Source organism: Artibeus jamaicensis, unplaced genomic scaffold (assembly GCF_021234435.1).
Source record: "Artibeus jamaicensis isolate MK-2021 breed Jamaican fruit bat unplaced genomic scaffold, CSHL_Jam_final scaffold_847, whole genome shotgun sequence".
Taxonomy (NCBI): domain Eukaryota; kingdom Metazoa; phylum Chordata; class Mammalia; order Chiroptera; family Phyllostomidae; genus Artibeus; species Artibeus jamaicensis.
Window position 1 is genome coordinate 5793065 of NW_026522057.1, and position 23897 is coordinate 5816961.

Below are 23897 nucleotides of genomic sequence, written 5' to 3' on the forward strand. Positions count from 1 at the left end.
TCACACTGGCCAGGGCTAGGCAACTTTTTAAAAGTTCTCGAACTGTAGGAATATACTGTAAAACATTTTGGTCAAAACTTGCCTCCTTGCTAATACTTTAAAAGTACAGATTATAATGAATTCTCCTAGAAGCATTGTATTTTATGTACTCTGTTGCTTTGTATCTCATTTTTAATTGAACATTAAGGGAATGCAGTATTTTAATTGTAACCTTGCCAATATCTTTATCTAGGGGTTTGTTGCTATTTTTGTTCTTTATGAAACTTTTGCTGCCAAGAAAGGCAGAATTACATTTTTTTCTTCCATACTGAGTTGGTATAGTATATTCTTGGTTATCAGAATACTCATGTAGTTTTGAGACTTTGAAATGGTAAATATTAATGATGAGTGAAAAAGCAAGATTCATAACTTTATGATCTTAATTACACAAAAATGGAAGCTTAGTTGTGTAGATACACAGGGGACTTACAGGACATGTCAAACTAAACTGCTGTGGTTATGGATGACTCTGTTCTTTGCTTCTTGTGTTTTTCAGTTTCCTATTACATGCACTTGTTAACTTTTAAAAAATAAATGTTACTTTAAAAACCTAAAAATCAATCGATAAATAAACAAATAAATAAAAAGTTCTCTAAATCTCAGCTGTAAAATGGGATAATCAAGTACTTAATTGGCTGTTGTAAGGATTAAGAGGGTACTCAGCACTCACACTGTACAAAAATAATTAAGACATGACCTCAAGGAGCAACAGATATGTAAACAATGAGTAATAGTAGAATATGACAAAAATGAAAATGATTTAACACAAATATTAACATGGAACCATGAAAGCAAGGAGTTAAGGTGATCACTTCTGTACGGGATGAAGAAAATAGAAGAGGGAAATCTGGCAAGGTCTCACAGATGACACAGTAAAGAATTGTACAAGTTCTCCAAGTGAACAGAGAGTGAGGCTGGTTCAGGGGGAGGCCCTAGGATTAGCAAAGGCACAGAGCTGTACGAGTGTAGTGTGTTCAGGAAAGAATACATTACCTGGTGTGGGTAGAAATGGGGGTGTCTGGGGAAAGAGCTAAAAATGAGGCTGTCGAGACAAACTGGGGCCAGACTGTGAAAAGTCTTATATACTATTTACCACATTGAGCAGGTATTTGGACTTTGTTCAAAAGGCAGCCAAGAGCCACTAAAGTATTTTAATACATTCAGGTTTATGATTTAAGAACACGATTTGATAATTGGGTAGAGGAGAGACTACACAGAGAAGCTCTTTATCTTTGACTGCTGATCAGTCTGCTGCAAGGATCCAGGCCTGAATTAAGCCCACCTGAGGCGCTCAGAATGGAGAGAAGGATCAGAGCAGTGGTTCTCGAATTATGATCCAAGGGCCTCAAGGAGTCCTACCAGGAATCCATGAGGTCAAAACTATTTTCAAAATACTAAGATGTTATTTGCCTTTTCATATTCTTATTCTCTCACAAATGTTCATGGAGTTTTCAGAGTCTACATGACAACTGAGATCACAACAGACTGAGTACAGAAGCAGAGAAGAACCTCTATGAAAATATTCTATTAAGCCAGATATTACAGAGAATGGCAAAGATATAAAATGATGCCACTCTTGCTATATTTTTTTGCTGTACATTTTCAAAAATGTATTTTTCATAATACATTACTTATGTCAATTTTATCAATTTAAAATTAAGTAATAAATATATTTTAAAAAATTTCTCAGTGTTTTAATACAATAAATATCAACACATTACCAAAAAGCTTTTTGGAGTTTTCAATAAGTTTTAAGAGGGTAAAAGGGTTTTGAGTCTTAAAAGTTTGAAAACCACTAGATTAGAAAAATATTTTTAAGTACACTAAATAGGACTTGATTATTAATTGGATGCACAGGCTAAAAGAAAGGGTTCCTTCAAAAAACTACTCAGGTCTTAACTTAGGCAATGTGGTGGACGGTGAGAAGAAATGAAACAAGGGGAAGGTAGAACAGAGAGAGGCTCCAAGCAGAATTTCATTGGAAATGCCATAATGTGACCCACCTAAAGATCGATGATGTTTGGCACTTAAATCAATTTTTGTGAGGTTTGATCAGCAGATAGTCTTTACGTAAAACCAGATGATATCAGATATTGCATTAAGTAATGTGGATGACTACTGGGGATTATAAATAAAATATGATCCTAGAATTTAGTCAGAAGTTCCCATTCTCACATCTATCCATCTTACTGTCTGTTGATGATATTAATAATACAGTTGTTGACTATTTACTATTCAACAGGCACCATGATAAAGACATTAGAAATATCACACTTAAATTGAGGAAATGAGCCTCTGAGAGGTTAAATGACTTGACCAGGGTCATGTAAAATCTACTTGCTGAGAGCAGCATTCAAACCCAGGTTGATGTGACCCCAACCTTTTTGCTCTAAAGCATTTAGCTATATTGCTCACCTGGACCTGCTGCTTTTGTGCATTCAGCATGTTGGGGTCAATAGACAAGGGCCCCAGCACTCCCATCATCAGTTCCTTCTCCATCAGCCAGGGCCGGAGCTGGGATTCTGCAGCCTGGAAGCAGGCCAGATGACCTGCAGATTTCTCTAGCTGCTTTTGCCGAGCCACTGTCACCTCTGTGGCCCTTTCCCATCGGGAATCTGTAGAGCGGAAATGAGAATATGTATTCCTTTACTCTCATCAGCGACAGGCCTAGTCCCTGAATTATGTTCCTAATAAACTACAGGAAATGAGCCCTGGACCATTATTTAAATATTTTTCAAAGTTAAAAATAACTTCCATTTAATTTTAACTAAAATAAAAAAATAGTTTTGTCTCTCGATTGTGGTGGTGATTATATGAAACTAGACATGCCATACTATATATGAACTATATACAAACTCAGAAAATATCTTATATAGATATTATTTTATAGTCTGTTTTTAAAACTTTCTATATTGTAAACATCTTTGATACCAATAAGTTTTTTCATATCAATAACTATTCATCTATATCATTTATAGTTCAATATTATGAACAGAGCATAATTTATTCAATCCCTTCACTGGCCATTTAATTATTTCCCATTTTTCATTTTTATCATCAGTACTCTCTTTAGTTCTTGATCACAGCAGATTGTCACTTTGACTTGCCCAAGAAAGCCAAACTCCTGACACTCTTGAGTGGTATCTCTAAATTTTTTCCCTAATCAAGTTCACACTCTGACCCTATCAAGGCCTCTTATTTGCTTATGAAAATTAACTAAAAATAATCCCTGCTCTTTACAATGTTCTGGAATTCTGTATTTTTTGGAAGATAAGCAATTTAGACAAGGTAAATCTGTAACAACCCTGTGATAACTTACTAAGCTCTTCCTGCATTTTCTTCCAGTTCTCTGCCTCTTGTGAGTTGGGATATGTTATCAGTAATCCAGCCAGGGCTTCCCTAACTTTTTGGATTTTCGGAGAATTCTGCTCCAACTCGGTCAGAAAGGCCTAGGAGAAAGAACATCATGTATGCCATAAGATTTCTGGACAAGAAACAAAGATATGAGTAAGGAGGAAATGACTGGAAGACAGGGCAGTAATTTTAGGTTGTACTTCTGATTCTATTCATGACTTGTTTAGTGATTTTAAGATACTCAAACTTTCTGCTTCAATTTTTAGTTTAACATAAAAATCTAAGTGGTGGAATCTGAATTTCTTTTATGTTCAACACATGAATAGAACCCAACAAAAAGAAATTATTACTCCCCCAAAACTAAAAGTGTCAAGATACAATCATGATGATGATGATATTTATATAGTTGGAGGTGATATGCTATGCTCAAGTGGAATATAAAAATTTTGTTCAAAAATTTTTACAGGATTTCCTCTATATAATTTTCCTCTGATATTTTTCTTAGTCCAATATGTTAATCTTAAGAATGAACTGCAATCACAGCTATTTTGAGCCCTCCAAGAGTTGGAAAGGTGCATAGGTGAGAATGGCTTGGTTTGCAGCATCGCAGAAAATGAGATCCCATTTTCAATGAGCTCGTGCATCTGAGGAGGGCTGGTCTCTTTGCAGACACACCTGGTTTGGTTTCTGAATCTGACTTGTAACAATTTCTAGTTTCACAGGTAAGAATTCTCTGAGAGAGTTTAGGCATATTAAACATTCGAAAGTCAGCCATGCTGCCCATCATGACTGGGACTGTTAGTCACGTTTCACCTCAGGTCTCTGGGCTCGGGCAGGAACGCTGGAACAACAGTCCCTTCCCTTTAGTGTTTGGGATGCAGCCAACATAAACACAGTACCTTGTTAGATTCAGCTTGGGCTCTCACTGTTTCTGTCTTGGTTGGAGATGAAGAGGCATCCATGCCTTTTAGGATTTCCTCTTTTGATTCCAGCCACTCCAGGACTGAGCTTGCCTCCTTCTGAACTTCCTGCATTCTGCTGAGGACAGCCTGAAGGTTTTCTTGGTGTTCTCGAAGCACTCCCCCAAGCTTCTCATATTTCAAGTTTATATCTGACATGTCACACTGAATCTCCGTCAGATCTAATATGACAGAAACAGAAATCAAGTCTCCGAGCAACCCCACTGGTTCCTAACTACTAAATTACTTATCAAGATTAAGCATCATTCCTACTCCTTTTAGTCAACTAGAGATTATCTTCCTGCTAAGTCACATGAAATTTCCTGTTTATATCCACAAAGCAAAAGAACCCTCATTAATCTGCTTTCTGATTTTGGCATTATATACTCAGATGTATAAATAAAATGATTAATAAACATGGGAACAACAAGAGTGATGAAAGTTATGTTTGGGGGCATCTCTTGCTCCCTTTTCTCTACTAGAGAAGAAGTCACTAGAGAGAAGTCACCTGAGAGGTTGAGGGCTAGACTAGACTACTTATCCTGTATAGCTTCTTCATATTTCAAAGATTCGCATATATTATCTTCAAGGTCTTTCCATATGGTCTTATCTAATGGTCCAGTTTATTTCCTTAGTATGTTCCTTTATTTCACTGGCTGCCAAATTGTTTGGCCTACAGCTAGCAAATGAAGAGGCATCACTTGCTTCTCCCCAGATTTCTACTCTCGCACCCATCCTGGCAGCAGTTCTCCCACACATATGGAAACATACACAGATGCAAACATGAACACTGTCCTGAAACACCCAACATAGAGGCACTGTTGAAATGGCATTCTCACCTTTGCAGGTGTGGTATCCGTTTACACTGCCTACAGAACTTCCTACAGAGGGCAGTATGGAACCTGAGCAGAAGGACAGAAAGACAAACAGGGCGAGACAAACGTGTTAGGAATACATAGAGGCACTGAATTTGTTCTTTGGCACTCACTGTAAGCTTGGGTTATCAGGAAGTTAACACAGCACAAGACAACATAATCATGGAAAGAGACAAATCATTTTAGCTGCCAGGCAACAAAGTATCACTTGAGGTGTTTCAGCTCTTTAGCAGTAATGATTCCTAATCCTTTATGGAGGAAATCCAAATTCCCTTCTTCAATCTCCAATTTGAATTTTTTGGACCCTGCCCTAATTTTGTGAAGCAAATATTGGTAAAATAATTAAATTTATTTTTTAAGATTTTATTTATTTGTTTTTTAGAGAGAAGGGCAGGGAAGGAGAAAGAGACAGAGAGAAACTTCAAAGTGTGGTTGTCTCTCATGTGCACCCCCCACTGGGGACCTAGCCCTCAACCCAGGAATGTGCCCTGACTGGGAATTGAACCAGCAACCCTTTGGTTCACAGGCCAGTACACAATCCACTGAGCCATACCAGCTAGGGCTAAATTCTTTAGAATGGTATTTGACATTGAAATGAGGATCCATAATAAAACCAAAAGGGTTAATCTTTAACATCAATGTCCTTCAACATAATAAAAATGAACAGTTAAGTACAATCAAGGACATAAAAAGCAGCATTCTTTCAATAAAAGCATTAAAATGAGCCCTTCTTATATTGTTTCAAAAGGAATATTTCCCTATCTTTTCTTTCATGACTTCCTGCTCCCCTTCCGCCATTAGAAAACAGAAATTCTAGGTGCCGAGAAGTTTGGCTCATTAGCATTCCCATGAATTCTGCATTGGGACTTTGGTTCTGTTTCTAGTTACCACAATTTCACCTACATATATTCTCCCCAAGTTTATTCTTTGTATTTCAGAGGAGTTTTCCAAGTTAAGTAAAAAGCAGACCATATAATTATAAGGATTATTCATAAATGTGAATAATATTCATGATAAAATGTTATGTTACAAGGACAGAATAAACCTCTCCTGTGCACTGATTTCACTGTGGAAAAAATTATGTGCAATTTTATATTAAAAAGTGATTATAAAACTTTTAGTGTATTTTCAATTAAAAATGGATCAAACACAAAGATCATATTTCATTGCAGTGTGATGATGGCCAAAAAGAAACCGGACTCATAATCAGGAGGAGATGGTTTTAGCCAAGACCGTCACTAACTTGGTACATGAGCTTTAATCTATGGGCAGAACTCAGATTCTTCCCCAGAATATGAAGCTTATACTACTTATCCCGTCAACTCTCATGGGGTTACTAGAGAGAGGTAGTGAGGTAATGTATGTGAAAGCACTTTATGAAACAAGAAGAGCTACACAAACGTGCGGAACTAGAATATTCAGGCTAATGATTTTCAAAGCACCTAAGGAGGTGCTCTTTAGGGACTCTGTAAATGTTTGGTTTCCATTTAATGTATTTTTAAAACTTAGAAATGGCAACAAAACATGCATGTTCAATTATGTTCAACCACATCTTAGCTTACTATATAGAACCAACTTACAGACGCCCCTCCGTATCTACAGGGGTTGGTTCTTGGACCACCCCCCACACCACAACCCAAGGGCGCTCGAGTTCCTTATATAAAATGGCAGAGTATTTGCATATAATCTGTATCTTCCTATATACTTTAAATTGTCTCTAGATTACTTATAATACCTAATGCAATGTAAATATAGTTGCTATACTATATTGTTTAGAAAATGACAAAAAAAAAGGTTTGTATATATTCAGTACAGATGCAACTACCATTGGCCTAAGTATACAGCGCATGTCAGCAACAATGTAATATTTTTTAAAATTTTTATTTATTTATCTTTAGAAGGGAAGGGAAGGGAAGGAGAGAAGGAGAGAAATATCAATGTATGGTTGCTTCTGGTGCATCCCCTACTGGGAACTGGCCCCTGCTGGGAACTGGCCTGCAACCCAGGCATGTGCCCTGACAGGGAATCAAACTGCAATCTTTTGGTTCGCAGGCCCATGCTCAATCCACTGAGCTACACCAGCCAGGGCTAACAATGTAATATTTTTTAAAAATATTTTCAATTTGCGATTGGTGCAACTGTAGAAAAGGAAACCATGAATACTAATGGCCACTGTATGCTGCATTTTGTGGGGAGAATAAAGAAGCTCCTGCATCTCTATGCACACATGTAAGGTTCTTTTTAAGTGTTACTGATTGAAAGGTTATAGCTCTTCATTTGCACTTTACAACATTCAAACTTACACATGGCCACTCGTGTCCAAAGAAAAACATCTACATTAAATAAAATGTCAAAAAGGCTGAGGGACATCTTCTCAGAGAACACACACATTAGGATAAAACTGTGTAATGACAAAATTTTTAACATTTCAGGTCATGATGATGTCAGGTTATAGACCATTTTTGTCCTCATTACCAGTTTTAGGTGTTTTCTATGTTTAAGAAAAAAAAATAAGAGCCCTCATTGAATATTCCTGGTGACTTAACTTTGAAAGAGAATTTCTTACTACATCCCTTTCAAGCTTCTAGTTTATTTTAACTGGAGTACTCTGATTATAAAGTGAATGTTTAAAAACATTTGTCATCATTTATTTTTGAAAAGATTTTATTTATATATTTTTAGAGAGAGGGGAAGGGAGGGAGAAAGAGACGGAGAGGAACATTAATGTGTGGTTGCCTCTCACATGCCCCCTACTGGGGACCTGGCCTACCACCCAGGCATGTGGCCTGACTGGGAATCGAACTGGCGACCCTTTGGTTCACAGGCCGGTATTCAACCCACTGAGCCACACGAGCCAGGGCTGTCATTTACAACTGCTTATCTATGTGAACCATATTTTCTGGATACAATGCAATTAAACAAAACTTAGAAATCAGATGATAAACCTGTTATCTAATAATCCTTTTGCAAATTTTAATATTCATAAAGATATCTCAATACTTTTATTAATGGACTTCATAACAAATGAATACTATAAAGTAAGTTATAAAGGAAACATGCCAACAAAATATTATTTTTGTTTTATGTAGTAGAGTCCTGTATGAGATTTAAATTTTAAAAAGTCTAGACCTTGAAGTCTGAAAAAACCGCTGATCCAGTCCAGGAGTTAGAAAACTAGAGCCTACCAGCCAAACAGACCCTCTGCCTGTTTCTGTACATAAAGTATTGCAATACAGCACACCCATACATTTCTGTACTGTCTGTGCTTCCTTTGGGCTACAATGGCAGAGGCACATAGTTGTGACAGAAACCATATGGCCCACAAGCCTAAAATATTTGGCTCTTTATAGAAAATGTTTGCCAATTCCTGATATAGTCACACACTAACAAGTCATTAAACTTAGAGAGGTTTATGTGTTAGAATATTAAAGTCACCAATTCCCTGAACTGTTGTCAGTATTTTTAATAATTCAATATTGAACTCAATTCAGTTTGAAGTGCTAGGTAAGTGCCAAGAGATCTTTAAATTTCAGGATACAACAGAAAAGTAGCCGTTCTCAGAAGGAAAAAAAGTAAATTTTTCCCATGCCATTTAACTGACTATAGGGATACATTAACATAGCCTAGTAATAAAACCTATGAGGTACCAATCCACAACCAGCAGATCACTGAGCTCATAGTGAATTTGTTTAAAAGACTTAATTTACAGCCAGAGATTATTAATGTATCTGGACACAATTTTTGTATCTACTTCCAAGAAATGGACCAGTCCCTGGTGTACTGACTCCTAAATATCTAGCCTCTCCCAAGACACCAGCTTATACCACCCAGGCTGACCCTGATTTAAACATGTATGTAGCCATCCCATTCCCACGTATAAAACAAAATATCTTCAAGTTAGGAAATCCCATTTTAATCCTTGTAGGTGTGTTCGACAATTCTAAGTGGGCCAACCAGTCCCTTTACTTTTTCCCATCACGGGAAGGAATTCTGCAAAATGGAGCAATATTATATAGAAAATGGAAAACAGATGAGATTGAGAGGGAAGACAACTTCATACACCTTCCCCCTTGTTCTTATATCCAATCTTGTTTCTGACTTTTATTAAAGAAGGGATCATTAACAAAGACCAAGGCAAAGAATGAGGTTTATTTACCACATTTTTAAGAGCCTATACTTACCTGTTTTGGCTTGGGAATCAGGTGCTGTGATATCCATGATGAGATTTTCTAAAGAAGTGCCTTTGCAATTGATTTCTTCTACCAAAGTCCCCTTACTTGCCCAGTCATCTAGGAGACCCTGTGTAAATAACAAAACAGCTAAATGTAACATCTGGGAGCTTTCTCCCCATAGGTAGGAATACCTATTCTTCTATATCTGCATCCCAAAATTTTTAAGAATTAAGGGATCATCCTCATGTAATTAGCCGTTTCAATATTTTGGTTTAGCCAGCCAAGGTGTGGAAAACATTCAGGACCTTCTCATTCATCCATCCATCCAATATTTATTGAGCATTTACCATAGGCCAGGCATCATGCTAAACACTGTGCATACACAGTAAGATAATGACATGGTTCTTAAAACCAAGAGCTCGGATTATCATTTGCATTATAATGTGATAAAAGCTATTACAGAAACATGTATAGTCAGTAGACTCTGAGAGAACAAGGAAACATTTAACTCTGACTAGAGGGAGGAGAGCTCTGAATTAAGGTAAAGAGTTTGTCAAGTGGACAAAGGGAACAACATGTATATAAAGAATGAAAAGGAAATGGTCACTGGAGAATAAAATGAGGAACTAGATGTTGAAAGGTAGAGAAACACATGGAATCATAGGCTACAGTTTGTACTTTCAAGAGAACTTTATATCAGGTTTGAAGTCAGAGCTCTCACTTCAATAGGAAGCCATCAGGAAACAATGGTATCTGCTCTACGACCAAAGTACCAGGTCATGTGTCTCTAAGATGTGGATTGCCTGCCTCAGCAGTAAGATTTCACTCCTTTCAAAACTGGGACACCTTCCTGGCCTGTAATCCCTTCCTTCACACTAAATTTCCCTGACAATCTACTTAGTTTGCTTTGGATTTGAAGCTGTTGAGCCACAACAGAGAAAGACAAAGAGCCATGAACACCTAACAAACTCGGCTGTCTAGTTCAGACTGAACTTTATCAAGTCACAGCTTGTCAATTCTTTTATTAATCACTCTTGACTCCGAAGGGTCATGTTCCCAAACTATGTACTGACACAGGATATTTGAAATTTTTGAGGGAAATATAGTGACATCTGTTGGACACCCTGTGAAAAACTACTATAAAGTTGTTTGGATCTGACCACTTAGCAAGTCAGGTTTTTTATTTATGTTTTTGGCCTTGTGTTGCCATGAAAAATTTCTTGAAACATTAAGGGTATTATGAACTAAGAAACTGGGGAACCTCTGCCCTAGGGAAATCCCTACAGCAAATGTTCCAGGTAATTCTCTGAGAAACCAATCAAACTCTCCCATCTGTTCAAGACAAATCCTCTTCAGTAAGACAATGAGGACAAATGCAGGAGAGTTAGCTGGGGGCTGGTTTCAACGAAAAGTAGAGATGTGTTAGAGGTACAAGCAGAGGCCTGATGACTGCAAACCAAAAATGGTACAGAGGAGTTCTGCGGAGGATGGGAAAATGCTACCTACCCTTGAAGCTACCTTCTAATCATCTGATTATAACTTTTCCTTTATTATTTGTAGTACTAGCTCCTATTTCCTCAATTTCTAGATCGTATATTTAGTCACTTGCTCACAGATAACTGTCTAATTCTCAAAGATACAATGAGAATTTAAGTTTCTCAAGGTCAGGACTTCTACAAATATCTTTTCTATGACCCGTCACAGAACGAGAGGCATCCAAGAAACAGCCGAAGCTTCCTAGCTATTATTCCCGGATTATTTTCTTGGTTTGCAAATACAAAATTTTTGGTGCCTTAGTGCTTGGGTGGGGGGTTGGGGTAGGTGGAAATTTCTATTCTGATGTAGGTGGATAACTTGGACTTCTCACACCATTTTCCCATCACAACTGGAAATGAGTCTATAAATAGTTGTAAACTGCTGTCTAGCCCAATTCTTGGAGACCTTGATCACCTACCTTGAGGTGTTCAATCTGCTTTTCCAGCTCTTTGGTACTCATGAACGTCTCTGCAGGAGGAATGCTCCCTTCAGTTTCCTTCAGCCATTTCTGGAAGGTCCTAACCAGCTTCCGGAATTCATCCAATTGTTCCTGGCAAGATGATGCATCTTCCTCTCTGTCAACAAAGAGATTTTGTTACTTGCCAGACTAAGCAGTGTAAAGAAGTCAACCTGAACTAAAAGTAAGTTCATTCTGGGACTCTAGGCATCAGTTTCCTAACAGAGTATTTCCTTTCCATCATCTTTTCCACAACATCTTTGGCTAAACGACCACATATAATGTAGGAGAGCATCAAACTACGGAATCCCTTGCCCTTGTTTGGACATTTCTGGGGAAAGGAGTCTTTAATCTTACTCTAAGCTAAAGTCAAAGTGAGAAAAACTAAAGGGAGCCTGCTATTTAGGTTGTATGATACAATGGAAAGAATGCAGGCTTTGGATCTTAAGTGCAGCTCTGCTACTTTTTAGGTATTTAACTCTTTCGAGGCTAGTTCTTTAGTAAGATGCTAAAATAGAGGCTCTTAGGAGTTAGGATAAGTACACTCATGAATAAAATAAATCAAGGAGAAGGGTGGAATCAATTTGGAGTTCACTTTTGGAAATGGCCAGCCACATCTATTCCAACTTCAAGCCTGAGCTAAAAGGTCTTATTGTAGGAGAAGACAAACAAAGCCTTCTTGGTCTTTGTCTCCCTCTTCTCCCCTCCCCTAAATTACCTGCATTGGTTTGAGCAACTACTTTCCTCTAGTCATTAAAGTTATCCTCTGCTAAATCAAGATTATATTTATGGCTAACCCAAGAGAAGAAATCTTAACAAGCTCTTAAATCTACATGAGTCTTTCTAATGGAGGAATCATGGCTTTTCAACAGTGAGCTGATAACCTGAAACCGGCCACCTTTGTCATATAACCCATGTTTGCCTTAAACAAACACACAAACTAACAACCCCAGCAACTTAAATGTGGTCAAAACAAGCAGGGTGAGTACCAACAGAATCCTTCATTATGTCTAGTAAGTCTCCAATTTTTCTCTTTATTTCAAATCCTGTCACAATCTTACTTACTGACCCCAAATTGTTTTACTTTCATCCAGGTGACTTTTGATGGTACAGAGAGAGAACTGAGGCCCATTACTGAGAAAAAATCCATTATTTAGAGATAGAAAAACCACTAAGTATCAAGTTGATTGGGTATGTTGGTTGAAAGAGGCACTTTCCAAATCTCCTGTGACTCTATAGCAGACAAATTTTTTAATGCCACATTTATTTTTATTTACTTATTTTTAAAATCCTCACCTGAGAACATCTTTTTCATTGCTTTTAGAGAGAGAGGGAAGGATAAAGAATAGAAAAGAGAAATATGATGTTAAGAGAGAAGCATCAACTGGCTGCCTCTGTACACAGCCAAGACCATGGATCACACGTGCCTGGACCAGGGATTGAACAAACCCACAACCTTTCTTTAAAAAAAAATTTTTTTTTAAGATTTTTATTTATTTATTTTTAGAGGGAGGGGAAGGGAATGAGAGAGGAAGAGAACAACATCAATGTGGTTGCCTCTCCTGTGCCCCCTCCTGGTGACCTGGCCTGCAACCCAGGCATGTGCTCTGACTGGGAATCAAACCCCTGCCCCTTTGGTTCACAGGCCTATGCTCAATCCACTAAGCCACACCAGCCAGGTGAACCTGCAACCTTTCTGGTACGGTATCACACTCTAACCAACTGGGCCATACCTGCCAGGGTATCTTGATTCCACCTTCAGATTCTAGTGATGAATGGTAAGATAATCATTTTACTCAGTGGCATGAAAAAACTAGCTCCCTGACACTGACCAACACATATAAGAACTCACCTTTCCTTAACTATCTTCTGTAGCTCTGTGAAGTCCTTTTTGAGGTTCTGTATCCTGTCCTGGTGCTGAGACAGGTCTAGAGCAAAGCCGCAGGAACTCAGTTCAGTGACCAGATGCTCAAGAGTATCAAGGTTCTCCTGTTGGTCTTCCATTTCCAAACTGAGTTCCTGCCAAGAAAACAGAAAATGTACTAAGTCCTTTGATCCTTATAAATAAATACACACTAAAAGATAAAAGATATCTAAGCAACCTAACAGTCTGCTACGGTACATGAATAGATGGACCAGTGAAACAGAATGGTGCTGCTGCTCCTTGGTCAAATTAAGTATATGCATATGCTATGCCCCAGTAATTACACTCCTGGACATATGTATATGTGCTCGGTAGGTTAATACTCTTCACCACATATTTCTAGCTCTTTGCCTTCTAATTACATAGTAGAATTATATATCACCACAGTCAGGTGTGATCAAGTAAAACTTGCTTTGACTAACAAAAGGTAAATGTATAGGATATTCTTTCTTCCCACTGAAGCAATAATCGTAAAGACTTATGTCAGGATGAAGTTCCCATCAACTTGAATCCCTGAGTTACCATAATGATCTAAGTATCCTGCTGATCTGGGGTGAACATGTAAGATGAGTGAAAAATATATTTAGGCTATGTTTTTAAAAAAGGGACAGACAATATCTAGCTTGCGGGATGGCTGTGGTGATAATGCCAGTGAACTTTCCAGTATACTGACTAGCATCTCAGTGTACTTCAGTAAATGCTGAGTCTCCTCCTTGCTCTTCTTTTCCCTTTATTCTGTCAATTTAGCATGTATATCCTCACCTGGATCTGCTGGAAGAAATGTGCAATATCTTGATCTGGCTGATTTCCAGAGGCTAACATCCGATTTTTGTTTTCCATGAACTGCTGCAGCTTATCAGAGAGATGTTCAAACATCTCTGTCTGGGGCAGAAGCTTCTTCAATGAGCTCTCCTTCTCTTGCTGCTGTAGACAGAGCTTTTGGAAACGCTGGCTCACTTCTGCCAGTTTGCCCTGCAGCACTGCTGCTGTGGTGCTGTCTGCTGTCTCCATGAATCGTGTCACCATTTCACGGGTGGCCTCCAAGCTGCTCTTCTGCCGAGCAATGTCCTGCTTCAATTTCTGTCATCAAGAGCATGTCTGTTAGCTCCCAGCTCACTTATTCCAGGATACCTGAGCCACAAACTAATAAACTCCTAATAACTACATGCTCACCTCCTCAAAGAGGGGTGAAGGGTTGCAACTGAGCCTTCAGAATCCCCTATGTCTCATCCCCCTTGTTCTCTAAACCATTTCACCAAATGACTTTGGTATTGCCACTGTTCTTCAAGTTTAACTACAGTTTAGAAATTGAGCAGCAATATCTTCCATGGATTGGTCACCATGTCTAAGCCTCATCACCGGAAGAGTCATGAGAATGAATTATTCTCCTGATGCTTTTTCAAAGTGATATGATTATGAAAGATGGCAAATACACCTTCTATGCAAACTCTTAGGGTAGAGGTCTCACCATGTTAGTGGCCAGGGCTTCTTGGATAACTTCTGATGATAAGGATGCCACTTGCTCCTCTTCCAGGTTTTTTTCAACTTCCCTGATGGACTGCAACAAGCTGTCCAGGCTTTCCTGCACACTCTGAGACTGGGCAATTGCCTTCTGCAGCAGAGCAGAGCGCTCAGCCAGGCTACAGGAGAGGCTTTGGAAATGGCTAAGTATGGAATCTGGAAAATCAAGGCCATAAAAAGAGAGAGAGTAGAGATGTTTTTGTGTTTTCCTTTTTTAAAAAATGTATTCAATTGTACATTTATTATAATAACAGACATTGAGATAAATAGAAGGAATAAGCTTAAAGGGCATTAGTATTTGAGCCAAATCCCGTAAGCATTATTTATTTAGCACCTACTAAGTATCAGAAATTATGGTAGATACTGAGGACTAAAGATAATTACAATAAAGTCCCTGCCTTCTACAAACCAAAGATTCTAAAAGAGAGCATAGGCAGAGGAAGGCACATCACATCTAACCAGAAAATAAACTCCTAATTGCTATATTGGTATAAAACATCCTAGAGAAGCCTAAAAGAAGAGCAATTATTTTTTATCTTTTATTTCTTTTGTAGGGGTAAGTAGTGGTGGTGGGTTAAGACTTCCTTTGTAAAGCAAGTACCTCTTGACTACATCTTGAAGCAGGAACAAAATTTCACCATGCATGGTAAGCACTCAATTAATGTTACCATCTAAGCAACGGGAAAAACTTCAGTGGTAAAGCAATAAAGAAATGACTAGTTTACTTGTGAAAGGAAAGAAGTAGGGTATGGTTAGCAGGCAGAATGCCAGGGCAAAATGGGTTGGAACCAGACTGCAAAGGTACTTCAATGATACAAGAATAAAGTTCATGAGAGAATGAGCTATTTCATGTTTACATCTCAGCTAGCACCAGATGCTAGTACAACACAATGGGATCTATTACAGAACAGAGGTACATACTAGGAATTAAGATAGCACTATTCCTAGAGCTGCATCATACCTGTAGTTTCTTGAATTTGTTTTCGGTCTGGGGCTGGCTCCCCTTCAATTTCCATGAGTTCACAAGCTACTTTTTGGAGCTTTTCTACAGGTACTTGGTGCTCAGCCAGTTCCTCCTGCAACTGCTGCTTGTCCATGAAAAAGAACAAAAGAAAACATTTGAATGAGTAATCAAAGCTGGTTCTAGGGATCTAGAACTACTATGCTGTTTTATAGAATAATTCTCAGCTTATCTATAGCCACAGATATGAGAATAAATGTTAGGAATTAGATCTTGTCCAAGGCATCCCAAACACTGCCTTTAACCTAAATGGCAATATTTGCTTTAATTTGGGTGCTGGAGCCATGCAGTACAACAGCCTGTGTCCTGGCTTACCTTTGTTCTTGCAAGCTGCTGTTGCAGGACCCCAGGGTCAGAGGCAACAGTATCTGAGAGGAGCTTCTCCACATTGGTCTCACAAGCCTTTATCCAGGCCTGAAGGCTGTCAGTGCCACTCTGGAACTGTTGATAATGGCCTAGTAGCATGTTCAGGTGAGAGCCCAATCGTGTACACTGTGCCAAAGAAAGAACAGAAAGCAAGCTTAAGCAAGGCCAGGTCAAAGGCAGTAGCTTCCTAGGCATAGTGCAAAGAGACGCCCAGCTTTGTTAGGGAACTCACTGTAACTACAGTTAGGGGTAGTGCTGGGACCTCTACTGAAGGATGGGTAGCAACTACGTTTTATGAGTGGGTTCCTTGTTGTTTGATCCATACTATTCACCTCAACTTTATTACACACTAGGAAAGATTTTGTGAGTTGTACAACAAGCCACCAAAGAAATATACATGATAGCTTGCAGGCAGAAATAGGATTGAGAGGTACAAAGGTGTTCCTCTTTGGGGGTTAGAGGTACTGACACAAATCATAAGACAGGTGAGAAGAACTACCTAGATTCTACACCTTAGGAGCTAAATGGAGTTTTTGACAGGAAGAAAGATAAGGATTTACCCTGGATGCTCTGTCCAGGAATACAGACTGTGTACTTGGTTTAAGTTTCCCCTGTGCTATGTCTCTCAAGAGCCCATGTCTGCTGCCCAGGATACAAAAGGCAAGCGCCTCCACCTTCACCACTGGAGTGAGTGAAATATGCCTCTGATATTGCAAGGGTCAGGCATTAGCCGAGGGCCTCCACCTTTTACAGTTTTGCATAGGTCACAGAGACATTCTGTCTATGGTCAATATATACAAATTAGCTCACTCATTGTGTCCTGAGGTTTCTAAGCCTCAGAAACTACCTACAGTTGAGAGGGCTGCCAGGAGCCTCTTCCATACATACCTTTGAATGGAGAGCAGTGTATCTCTCTGTTGCATCCTTTAGCTTGTCTTTCACTAAAGTTCCAGTTGCTGATGGTTCTCTCCCTTCCTCAAAGCTGTTTTCAGTGTCCAACACTTTCTGTCCTGAGATAGTCACAAATCTCAAGTCTCCTTTGTGGGAAATTACATCCTCCGAGAAGCTCCCCTGACGCTTAAGAAGGGAGGGGAGGGCTTCGGGGCTGCTGCCTCCCTTATGCATGTGCTCCAGCTCTCTCTCAGACCGTTCCAGCCAGTTTTCAAACTCTCTATGATCCTGCAGAAACTTTTGCAGCTCATCCCGTAGTGTCTGCACCTGCTTCAGCTCTGCCTCTGACTGGGCCAGGGAAGAAGCGTACTGTTCCTTTAGCTCTCCTAGCTTCTCCTGCAGCATCTGTTGTTCCTCAGGCGTGAGATTGTGGCCATGCTGGTCCAGGAAGGCCTGAGCTGACTGGGTAGCCAGGATGAAATTTTGTTGCTGAGATAGCAATTCTTGGTGACGAGCCTAGCAAAAAAAACAAAACAACAACAAAAAACCCAAACAAATCATTAGGGACACTATTAATATTTTGCTTATGTCTACAGCTAGAGGTGGAAAGAGACCTCTATAGGCTACTTTTATAGCTAATCAGAAATCACCAATCACTCTCTCTTAAGAATTATGCCACATGCTAATTCCAGACTGACACATGCAGAATCTTACAGTTTTCAAAGATATTTTATTTTATTTTTTTAAGATTTTATTTATTTATCTTTAGAGGGGAAGGGAAGGAGAGAGGGAGAGAAACATCAATGTACGGTTGCCTTTCGTGCATCCCCTGCTGGGAACTGGCCTGCAGGGAACCAGCCTGCAACCCAGGCATGTGCCCTGACTGGGAATCGAACCGCGATTGTCTGGTTCACAGGCCCGCGCTCAATCCACTGAGCTACACCAGCCAGGTCAAAGATATTTTACAGGTGTTAGCTCATCTGATTTGCGGCACAATCTGTAATGTAGGAAGACAATACAATATCCATATTAAAGATGTGGTTAAGTGATTACCAAGACTAAGGTCACATAGATAGTTAAGGGATAAACTGTTGACACGACTCTCTTCACTAAACCACCCAAAGTCTAAGAGAAGGTACACATAGCCAACTAATAATTACCCACATTAATGGAAGAAGAGAATAAGCGGTGTGAGCCATATATGGGACAATAAAAAAACGGCAAATTCTTAGCTGTTGGATATGTCAGTCACTTATCTACGAAGACTGTCCCTAACAGGAAAGAGCTAAGAAATTAATTCATTAAGTAGACGATTTATATATTAGTGAGAGTAAACTGTGTTTCTGGACAATACAGGCAATTTGCATATGCCATCTCCATGTGGACCTTTTTTCTACTGTGATGGAATATAAGTGAAAGAAGGAATGGCAGTAGTGGTTGTTTTAATGATGTTCTTCCTGGGTCTAACAAAAGTAAGTAGGATTTCAGTCAGTATTCCCAACTATCATATTGTTTATGCAACAACCCAGAGAAGGACTACAGCCTGCTTTTCTTCAGAATATCATCCAGTTTCAACCTGCATCAATAGTAATCTAATACCCCCAGCTTCCAACATTCTCTCAGCGAAGCTGGAGTCACAAATACATACTGCTCAAATAGATAGCAGGGAGTACCTGGTACCACAGCCAGTCTGTACACCACCCAGATGTTCCCTTCTCATCCTCCAACCCACCCACCCATAAGTAATGCAGTTTCCTTCCTAGGCAGTTTCCTTCAGGTTGACTGTTGCCAGCAAGAGGTGTCAGGAAGGTTCCTATGACAGCAGAACCGTCTCTGCTCTGTGCTGTTACAAGAGTGCCAGGGCTTTGGGGGACACACTACAGTGAATCTTCCAAGCACATAATGGGCAGAAATCCTGAGGCAGAAATCCTGTTAATACATAATAAAGTAATGGCCCACACAAGCTGTTCAACAGAAGCACTCTAGCTAAACCGAATTTTTTTTGCTAGGAAGGTATCACTACTAAAATATACGATCCTCATATTTTTTAAGTGCCCTGAATATATAATCATCTTCTAAACATGCAACATAATGTGCTTGAGCATGCCAGTTAATGTCCCAGGAGACAGTTTATTTGGTTGGTTCACTGGTTTATCTCCAATGCCTATCATATAGCAGGTACTCAATATTTGCTAAATGAATGAATAAACAAGTAGAGATAAATAGTTAAGTAAGAAATGGTTTTATGAGTGCAAGAAGGAACCATTAAAAGGATATAGCATTTTAGAAAAATGACCTAGTGTTGGGGTGGATGAGGGGATAAAAGCCAAATGGCAAGGAGACCAGTAGGAGCTACTATAATAAGACAAGCAAGGGAGGCCCGATAGTGGTCTGAACTGCAATAACATCTCAGTAGAGATGAAGATGTCTGGCTGACTGTGAATGGGATTTGAGGACTGATTCTATATTAAAAAGTGAGGCAGGGAAAGAAATCTAGGATGATGTCTAATTCAGAAGTAGAAACAAAGGAAAGAGAACATGTTTAATTGGGGGAAGGGTATTACAGTAAACAGGGATTCTATTTTTCAGTTTGAGGTGCTTGATTCCAAGTTGCCAAAAGAAAGATAGATTCGTATAATGGCTTGAAGCTCAGGGTAGATATTTGGGTTGGAGATATATATATGTAATTGTTTAGTGCAAATGATAACTGAAGTGTCATGAGTAGATGAAACTACCCAAGAAAAATATATTCTGAAAGATGAGAGAGAAGGCCTATGATACTACCTAAAAGCAGATCAGTATTTGAAAAGGTGTCTTGGGGAAAAGAATACAGATTATCATGGGCAGAGCAGTGCTATGTAAAGTAAGGGAGGGAGCATTTCAAGGGGAGCATTTTGACACTACTCAACCAGTGTCAAAGCTGCTGAGACATCAAAGAAGAGGAAATGAGAAGTGCTCACTGGATTTAGGAGCAAGGAGGTTATGGTGACTTGTCCAGAGCGGAAGAGAGTCCATAGCATGGTGAGGACAAGCTAACATCCTCACCTTCATCTTCTCACACTGCTTGTCCAGTTTCTCTGAGGCCTGGTTCACTCCCATGTGACCATCAGGGGTATCCAAGGCTCCTTTCTCCAGGCTCACTCCTGACAGCTGCTCCATCTGTCCACGAGGTGATCCCACTGAAGCCACCCAATCCAAGAGAGCATCGATCTTATTCCTGTTCTCTGCCAGTTCCTTTGCTGCTTTACTCTGAAAGCCAGAAGACGTTCAATGAGAAGGTCTTAGATGCTCAGCAATTACAAGTTAAATCAAGAAGGAAATTTTTATGCTAAAGAAAAAAAGCTCTAAGACTGGGTATAATCAGTCTTTGAACACACACACAAAAGAATGAGCATCTAAATATGTAGAAAAAAAAGTATTTAAAATAACCTCTAGATTTTGTCCATATCTTACCATTTTAAAGTGGGGAGGGGGAGCAAATCCTAGAACTTAAAGGGCTTTATTTTATTAATAGCCAGCTGCCATAGCACCATGGCATCATTTCTACGTATGCAAAAGTGACACAATGCTTGCTAGAGTAAGAGATAACACAGTAACACAGTCATACTCAATTACCTGGCTGCTCCTCCCTAAGGTAAATACAGATTTCTCCTATGCCTTTCTCTGCCAAACAGAGCATTGAGTTCTGAAACTATTTTCTGACTTGTCAAGTATTTTAATTAACTAAAAAGATTATGCCAAGTGATACATACACGTAGTTCAGAATTCATCTTCGGGTGACTTATTTCTCTTTTCTCTATCTCCCTGTTAGCATTAGAGTCCACAGCCAGACAAAGTATTCTAATTCAATCTGCCAGTGCAGAGTGGGGTGCAGAAGACATTCTCACAGGTTTGTCCCGGTGTCATGATTTCCGCTGAAACTATAGTGACAGCTTTGGGATGGTTATTTCCTCCAGCCCTCTTGGATTACTAGTCTAGACTCATGTAAGAAATATGCCATTTTCACTGTCCTCCCCAGGATACTACCCTTCCTCACTAAATTCTTTTAAACATTTTCACTTAGTCAGAATACTGAGTACACAGACAGCCAGATTTTTTTGCAATATGAACTTCCTACTAACTGTTCCTGACTTAAAGTTCTTTAGGATGTTTCTTGTAAAAAGAAAACACTAGCTCACCAACCTGCTCCTGAAATGGCAGCCCCTTTTCAGGATTCTATGCTTTGTGTAAGGCAGTTTTGCCTCATGACCTTTCATTTGTGTAGGTAAATTCCTTTTTTGAAATTTTCCTTTTTTGAAAAACACCAAGTACCATAGCAGTCTGGTTACCTTTTCAGTCTCTTGCTGTAAGGCTGAGGTCACCACTTCCTCCAGCTCCTTCTGGGCCACCCGTGTCCGTTCCTGGAGAGCCTCATATTGCTCCTTAGCCTGACGGAGTTTTTCCCGAAGAGCTGTCAACTCATCGGTGCTCAACTTGGTCTGGTTCTCTTCCAGGAACCCTTCAACATCTTTGACAACACTGGCAAATGAGGTGGCATGATTCTGAATGTCGTCCTGTAAATCCTTAACACATGAAAATAGGGATGGCAGAGCCTTTAACTTTAGCATGCCTATGACCTCTAATAGTATGAAGGTAGAATGGCTGATATGACATAACCTGCAACAGACGTATGTCCCTGACTATAAATTTGCTTAAAGTTTAGATCTAAACCAATGCAAATAACACATTTTAAAATATTTTTAATTAAGAAATTGTCTAATATTTAATTTTCTAAACAAAATTTAAATTGAAGTTTCTGAGCAAATATTTATAGTAAAGACAAAAAAAGGAGGCCCCTTAAACATGGTGAATAGCAGAGATTTTTATTTTGTACTGAGTTATCCTCAAAGAGATGATTCTTCTATAAAGAAGAGTTGAGCCTGGATGGTATGGCTCAGTAGATTCAGCATGGGCCTGTGAACCAAAAAGTCTTGGGTTTAATTTCCAGTCAGGGCACATGCCTGGGTTGCAGGCCAGGTCCCCAGGGGGCACATGCGAGAGGCAACCACACACTGACGTTTCTCTCCCTCTCTTTCCCCCTCCCTTCCCCTCTCTCTAAAAATAAATAAACATTTTTCAAAAAGAAGAGTTGACAACAGGATTCAAGCTGAGTCAAGGCCTTTATATTCTCCTTATCCTTACTGTAGGCTATTAAGAACCGGCATGATATGGTACTGCCTAGTCTCCAGGCTCATCAACATTAATCTTCCTTTTCTGTTCTGTTCAGTCCGGCTGAACTAGCTGTCTTTCAATTCTGGAATATGTGGAGCTGGATCCCATTTCCACCTCAAGACAGATACATAGGCCTCTGCCTGCATATTCTCTTCCTCCTTTTGCCCCTTCAACCTTTAACACCAGCACATCTTTCATTTCTCAGTGTAAGTGACACTTTTTCAAAGTAATCTCTTCTGACATCCTAGACCAGATTGGGTCTATTGGCTGTGTTGTATGTTCTCATGTGATTTATTGTTTATAGATGTAATAGTTTATAATTACTTGTACATTTTTGTATCTATAATATTCTCTTTCAATAGACTGTAAGCATCATGTGAGCAGGGATATTTACCATTAGACTGCTAACACTAAGTACTACACCTGGCACAAGCAAGCCTTTATAAATATTTGTTGAAGGAATGCAAAAAAATAAATGAACTCATACTGACCTTCAAGTCACTTTGATGCTTCTGCAAAGCAGAAAGATCCTGCTGGGTGGCTCTACCTTGGTGGCTCACCAATGCTCTTTCCGCCTGTCCTACCCAGCTGCAAAGATCCTCCAGCTTCTGATAACAAGTATTTTGTTGTTTCTGCAGGGTCTAATTGAAATGCAAAAGGGCCAAAGACTATTAATAATTTTCATTTTATGAAAAAAAGATAATTCCCTAAAATAGAAAACAAGGTTATAAGTCAAGGATAGAAAAGTTGGTGGGAGACTAGAACAGGAAAAAGCACAGAAATCATATTTAGAAGGCTCCCCTTATCTGGACAATCTATTAGTCTGGGTGTATGGTCTGAATTACAATCAGAGTTAATTTCAAATGAGAATGCTCCCAGGTTTTGGTTTGGGAGCTCCTTTGCCAGACTGCTGTTATCATCCTTAGAAATGGGGAACAGAACCAGATGCTTGAAATTCATAATGATAATGGTGATGATAATAAATTATTGGTTCTGATCAACTCCTCTACCAGAACCAGAGGAGGTACAACAGATTAGCCAAAATATGAAAAATTAGAAGGACTGAACTAGGAGGTGAAAAATCAAGAAACTGGACAATTCATAAACTAATTGAGCTTCTTAATAATTTAGTTGACTTTATAAATCAAATGTCTCCCAAATGCAGATGCCTGATAAAATGGAATGATTATATTTGCCAGGCATGAGAGGCTTGTCTATTTTGAGAAGAAGGAAACTGCCCAAGATTAGCAACTGGCTCAGACCTTCAGCTGTCTGTATCGATAGATATCAAAGAGAAAAGGCAGTCTGTATCGATAGGTATCAAAGAGAAAAGCCAGGCCCAAGGGGAGGGAGGGAATATGTTTCTGTGCCTGATCCTTGCTCCAGATCTCATCTCAGTTGCCTGACACTGAAGCACCTGATTGAGCAATTGAGCATGATGTGTTCTCCTGACCATCCTTCTAAAACCATTTTCCATCAGGTTCTACCTTCTGATGGTGTTTTAGTCACCTGCACTTACAAACAGGTGCCCAAATAGGCCCTCTCTCCCCCTCTTTAAGACAAATAGAAGG

General features: G+C 39.3%; 1 protein-coding gene across 14 annotated transcripts in view; it reads right to left on the reverse strand.

Moving 5' to 3' along the window:
• Positions 1 to 23897, reverse strand: part of MACF1 (microtubule actin crosslinking factor 1) — a 326604-nt gene that overhangs the window by 83652 nt on the left and 219055 nt on the right. For 12 of the 14 annotated variants that reach the window (XM_053660146.1, XM_053660135.1, XM_053660145.1 and 9 more), the window contains 15 exons: positions 22818 to 22967; positions 21444 to 21677; positions 20161 to 20364; positions 17113 to 17631; positions 16174 to 16350; positions 15799 to 15922; positions 14785 to 14993; positions 14079 to 14396; positions 13245 to 13411; positions 11354 to 11510; positions 9409 to 9526; positions 5192 to 5254; positions 4293 to 4534; positions 3359 to 3488; positions 2455 to 2654 (listed from right to left, as the gene is read on the reverse strand). In XM_053660146.1, coding sequence (XP_053516121.1) covers positions 2455 to 2654; positions 3359 to 3488; positions 4293 to 4534; positions 5192 to 5254; positions 9409 to 9526; positions 11354 to 11510; positions 13245 to 13411; positions 14079 to 14396; positions 14785 to 14993; positions 15799 to 15922; positions 16174 to 16350; positions 17113 to 17631; positions 20161 to 20364; positions 21444 to 21677; positions 22818 to 22967 — 3012 coding nt within the window. The remainder of the gene's footprint in view (positions 1 to 2454; positions 2655 to 3358; positions 3489 to 4292; positions 4535 to 5191; positions 5255 to 9408; positions 9527 to 11353; positions 11511 to 13244; positions 13412 to 14078; positions 14397 to 14784; positions 14994 to 15798; positions 15923 to 16173; positions 16351 to 17112; positions 17632 to 20160; positions 20365 to 21443; positions 21678 to 22817; positions 22968 to 23897) is intronic. The other 2 variants (XM_053660139.1, XM_053660147.1) reach the window with 1 other exon arrangement.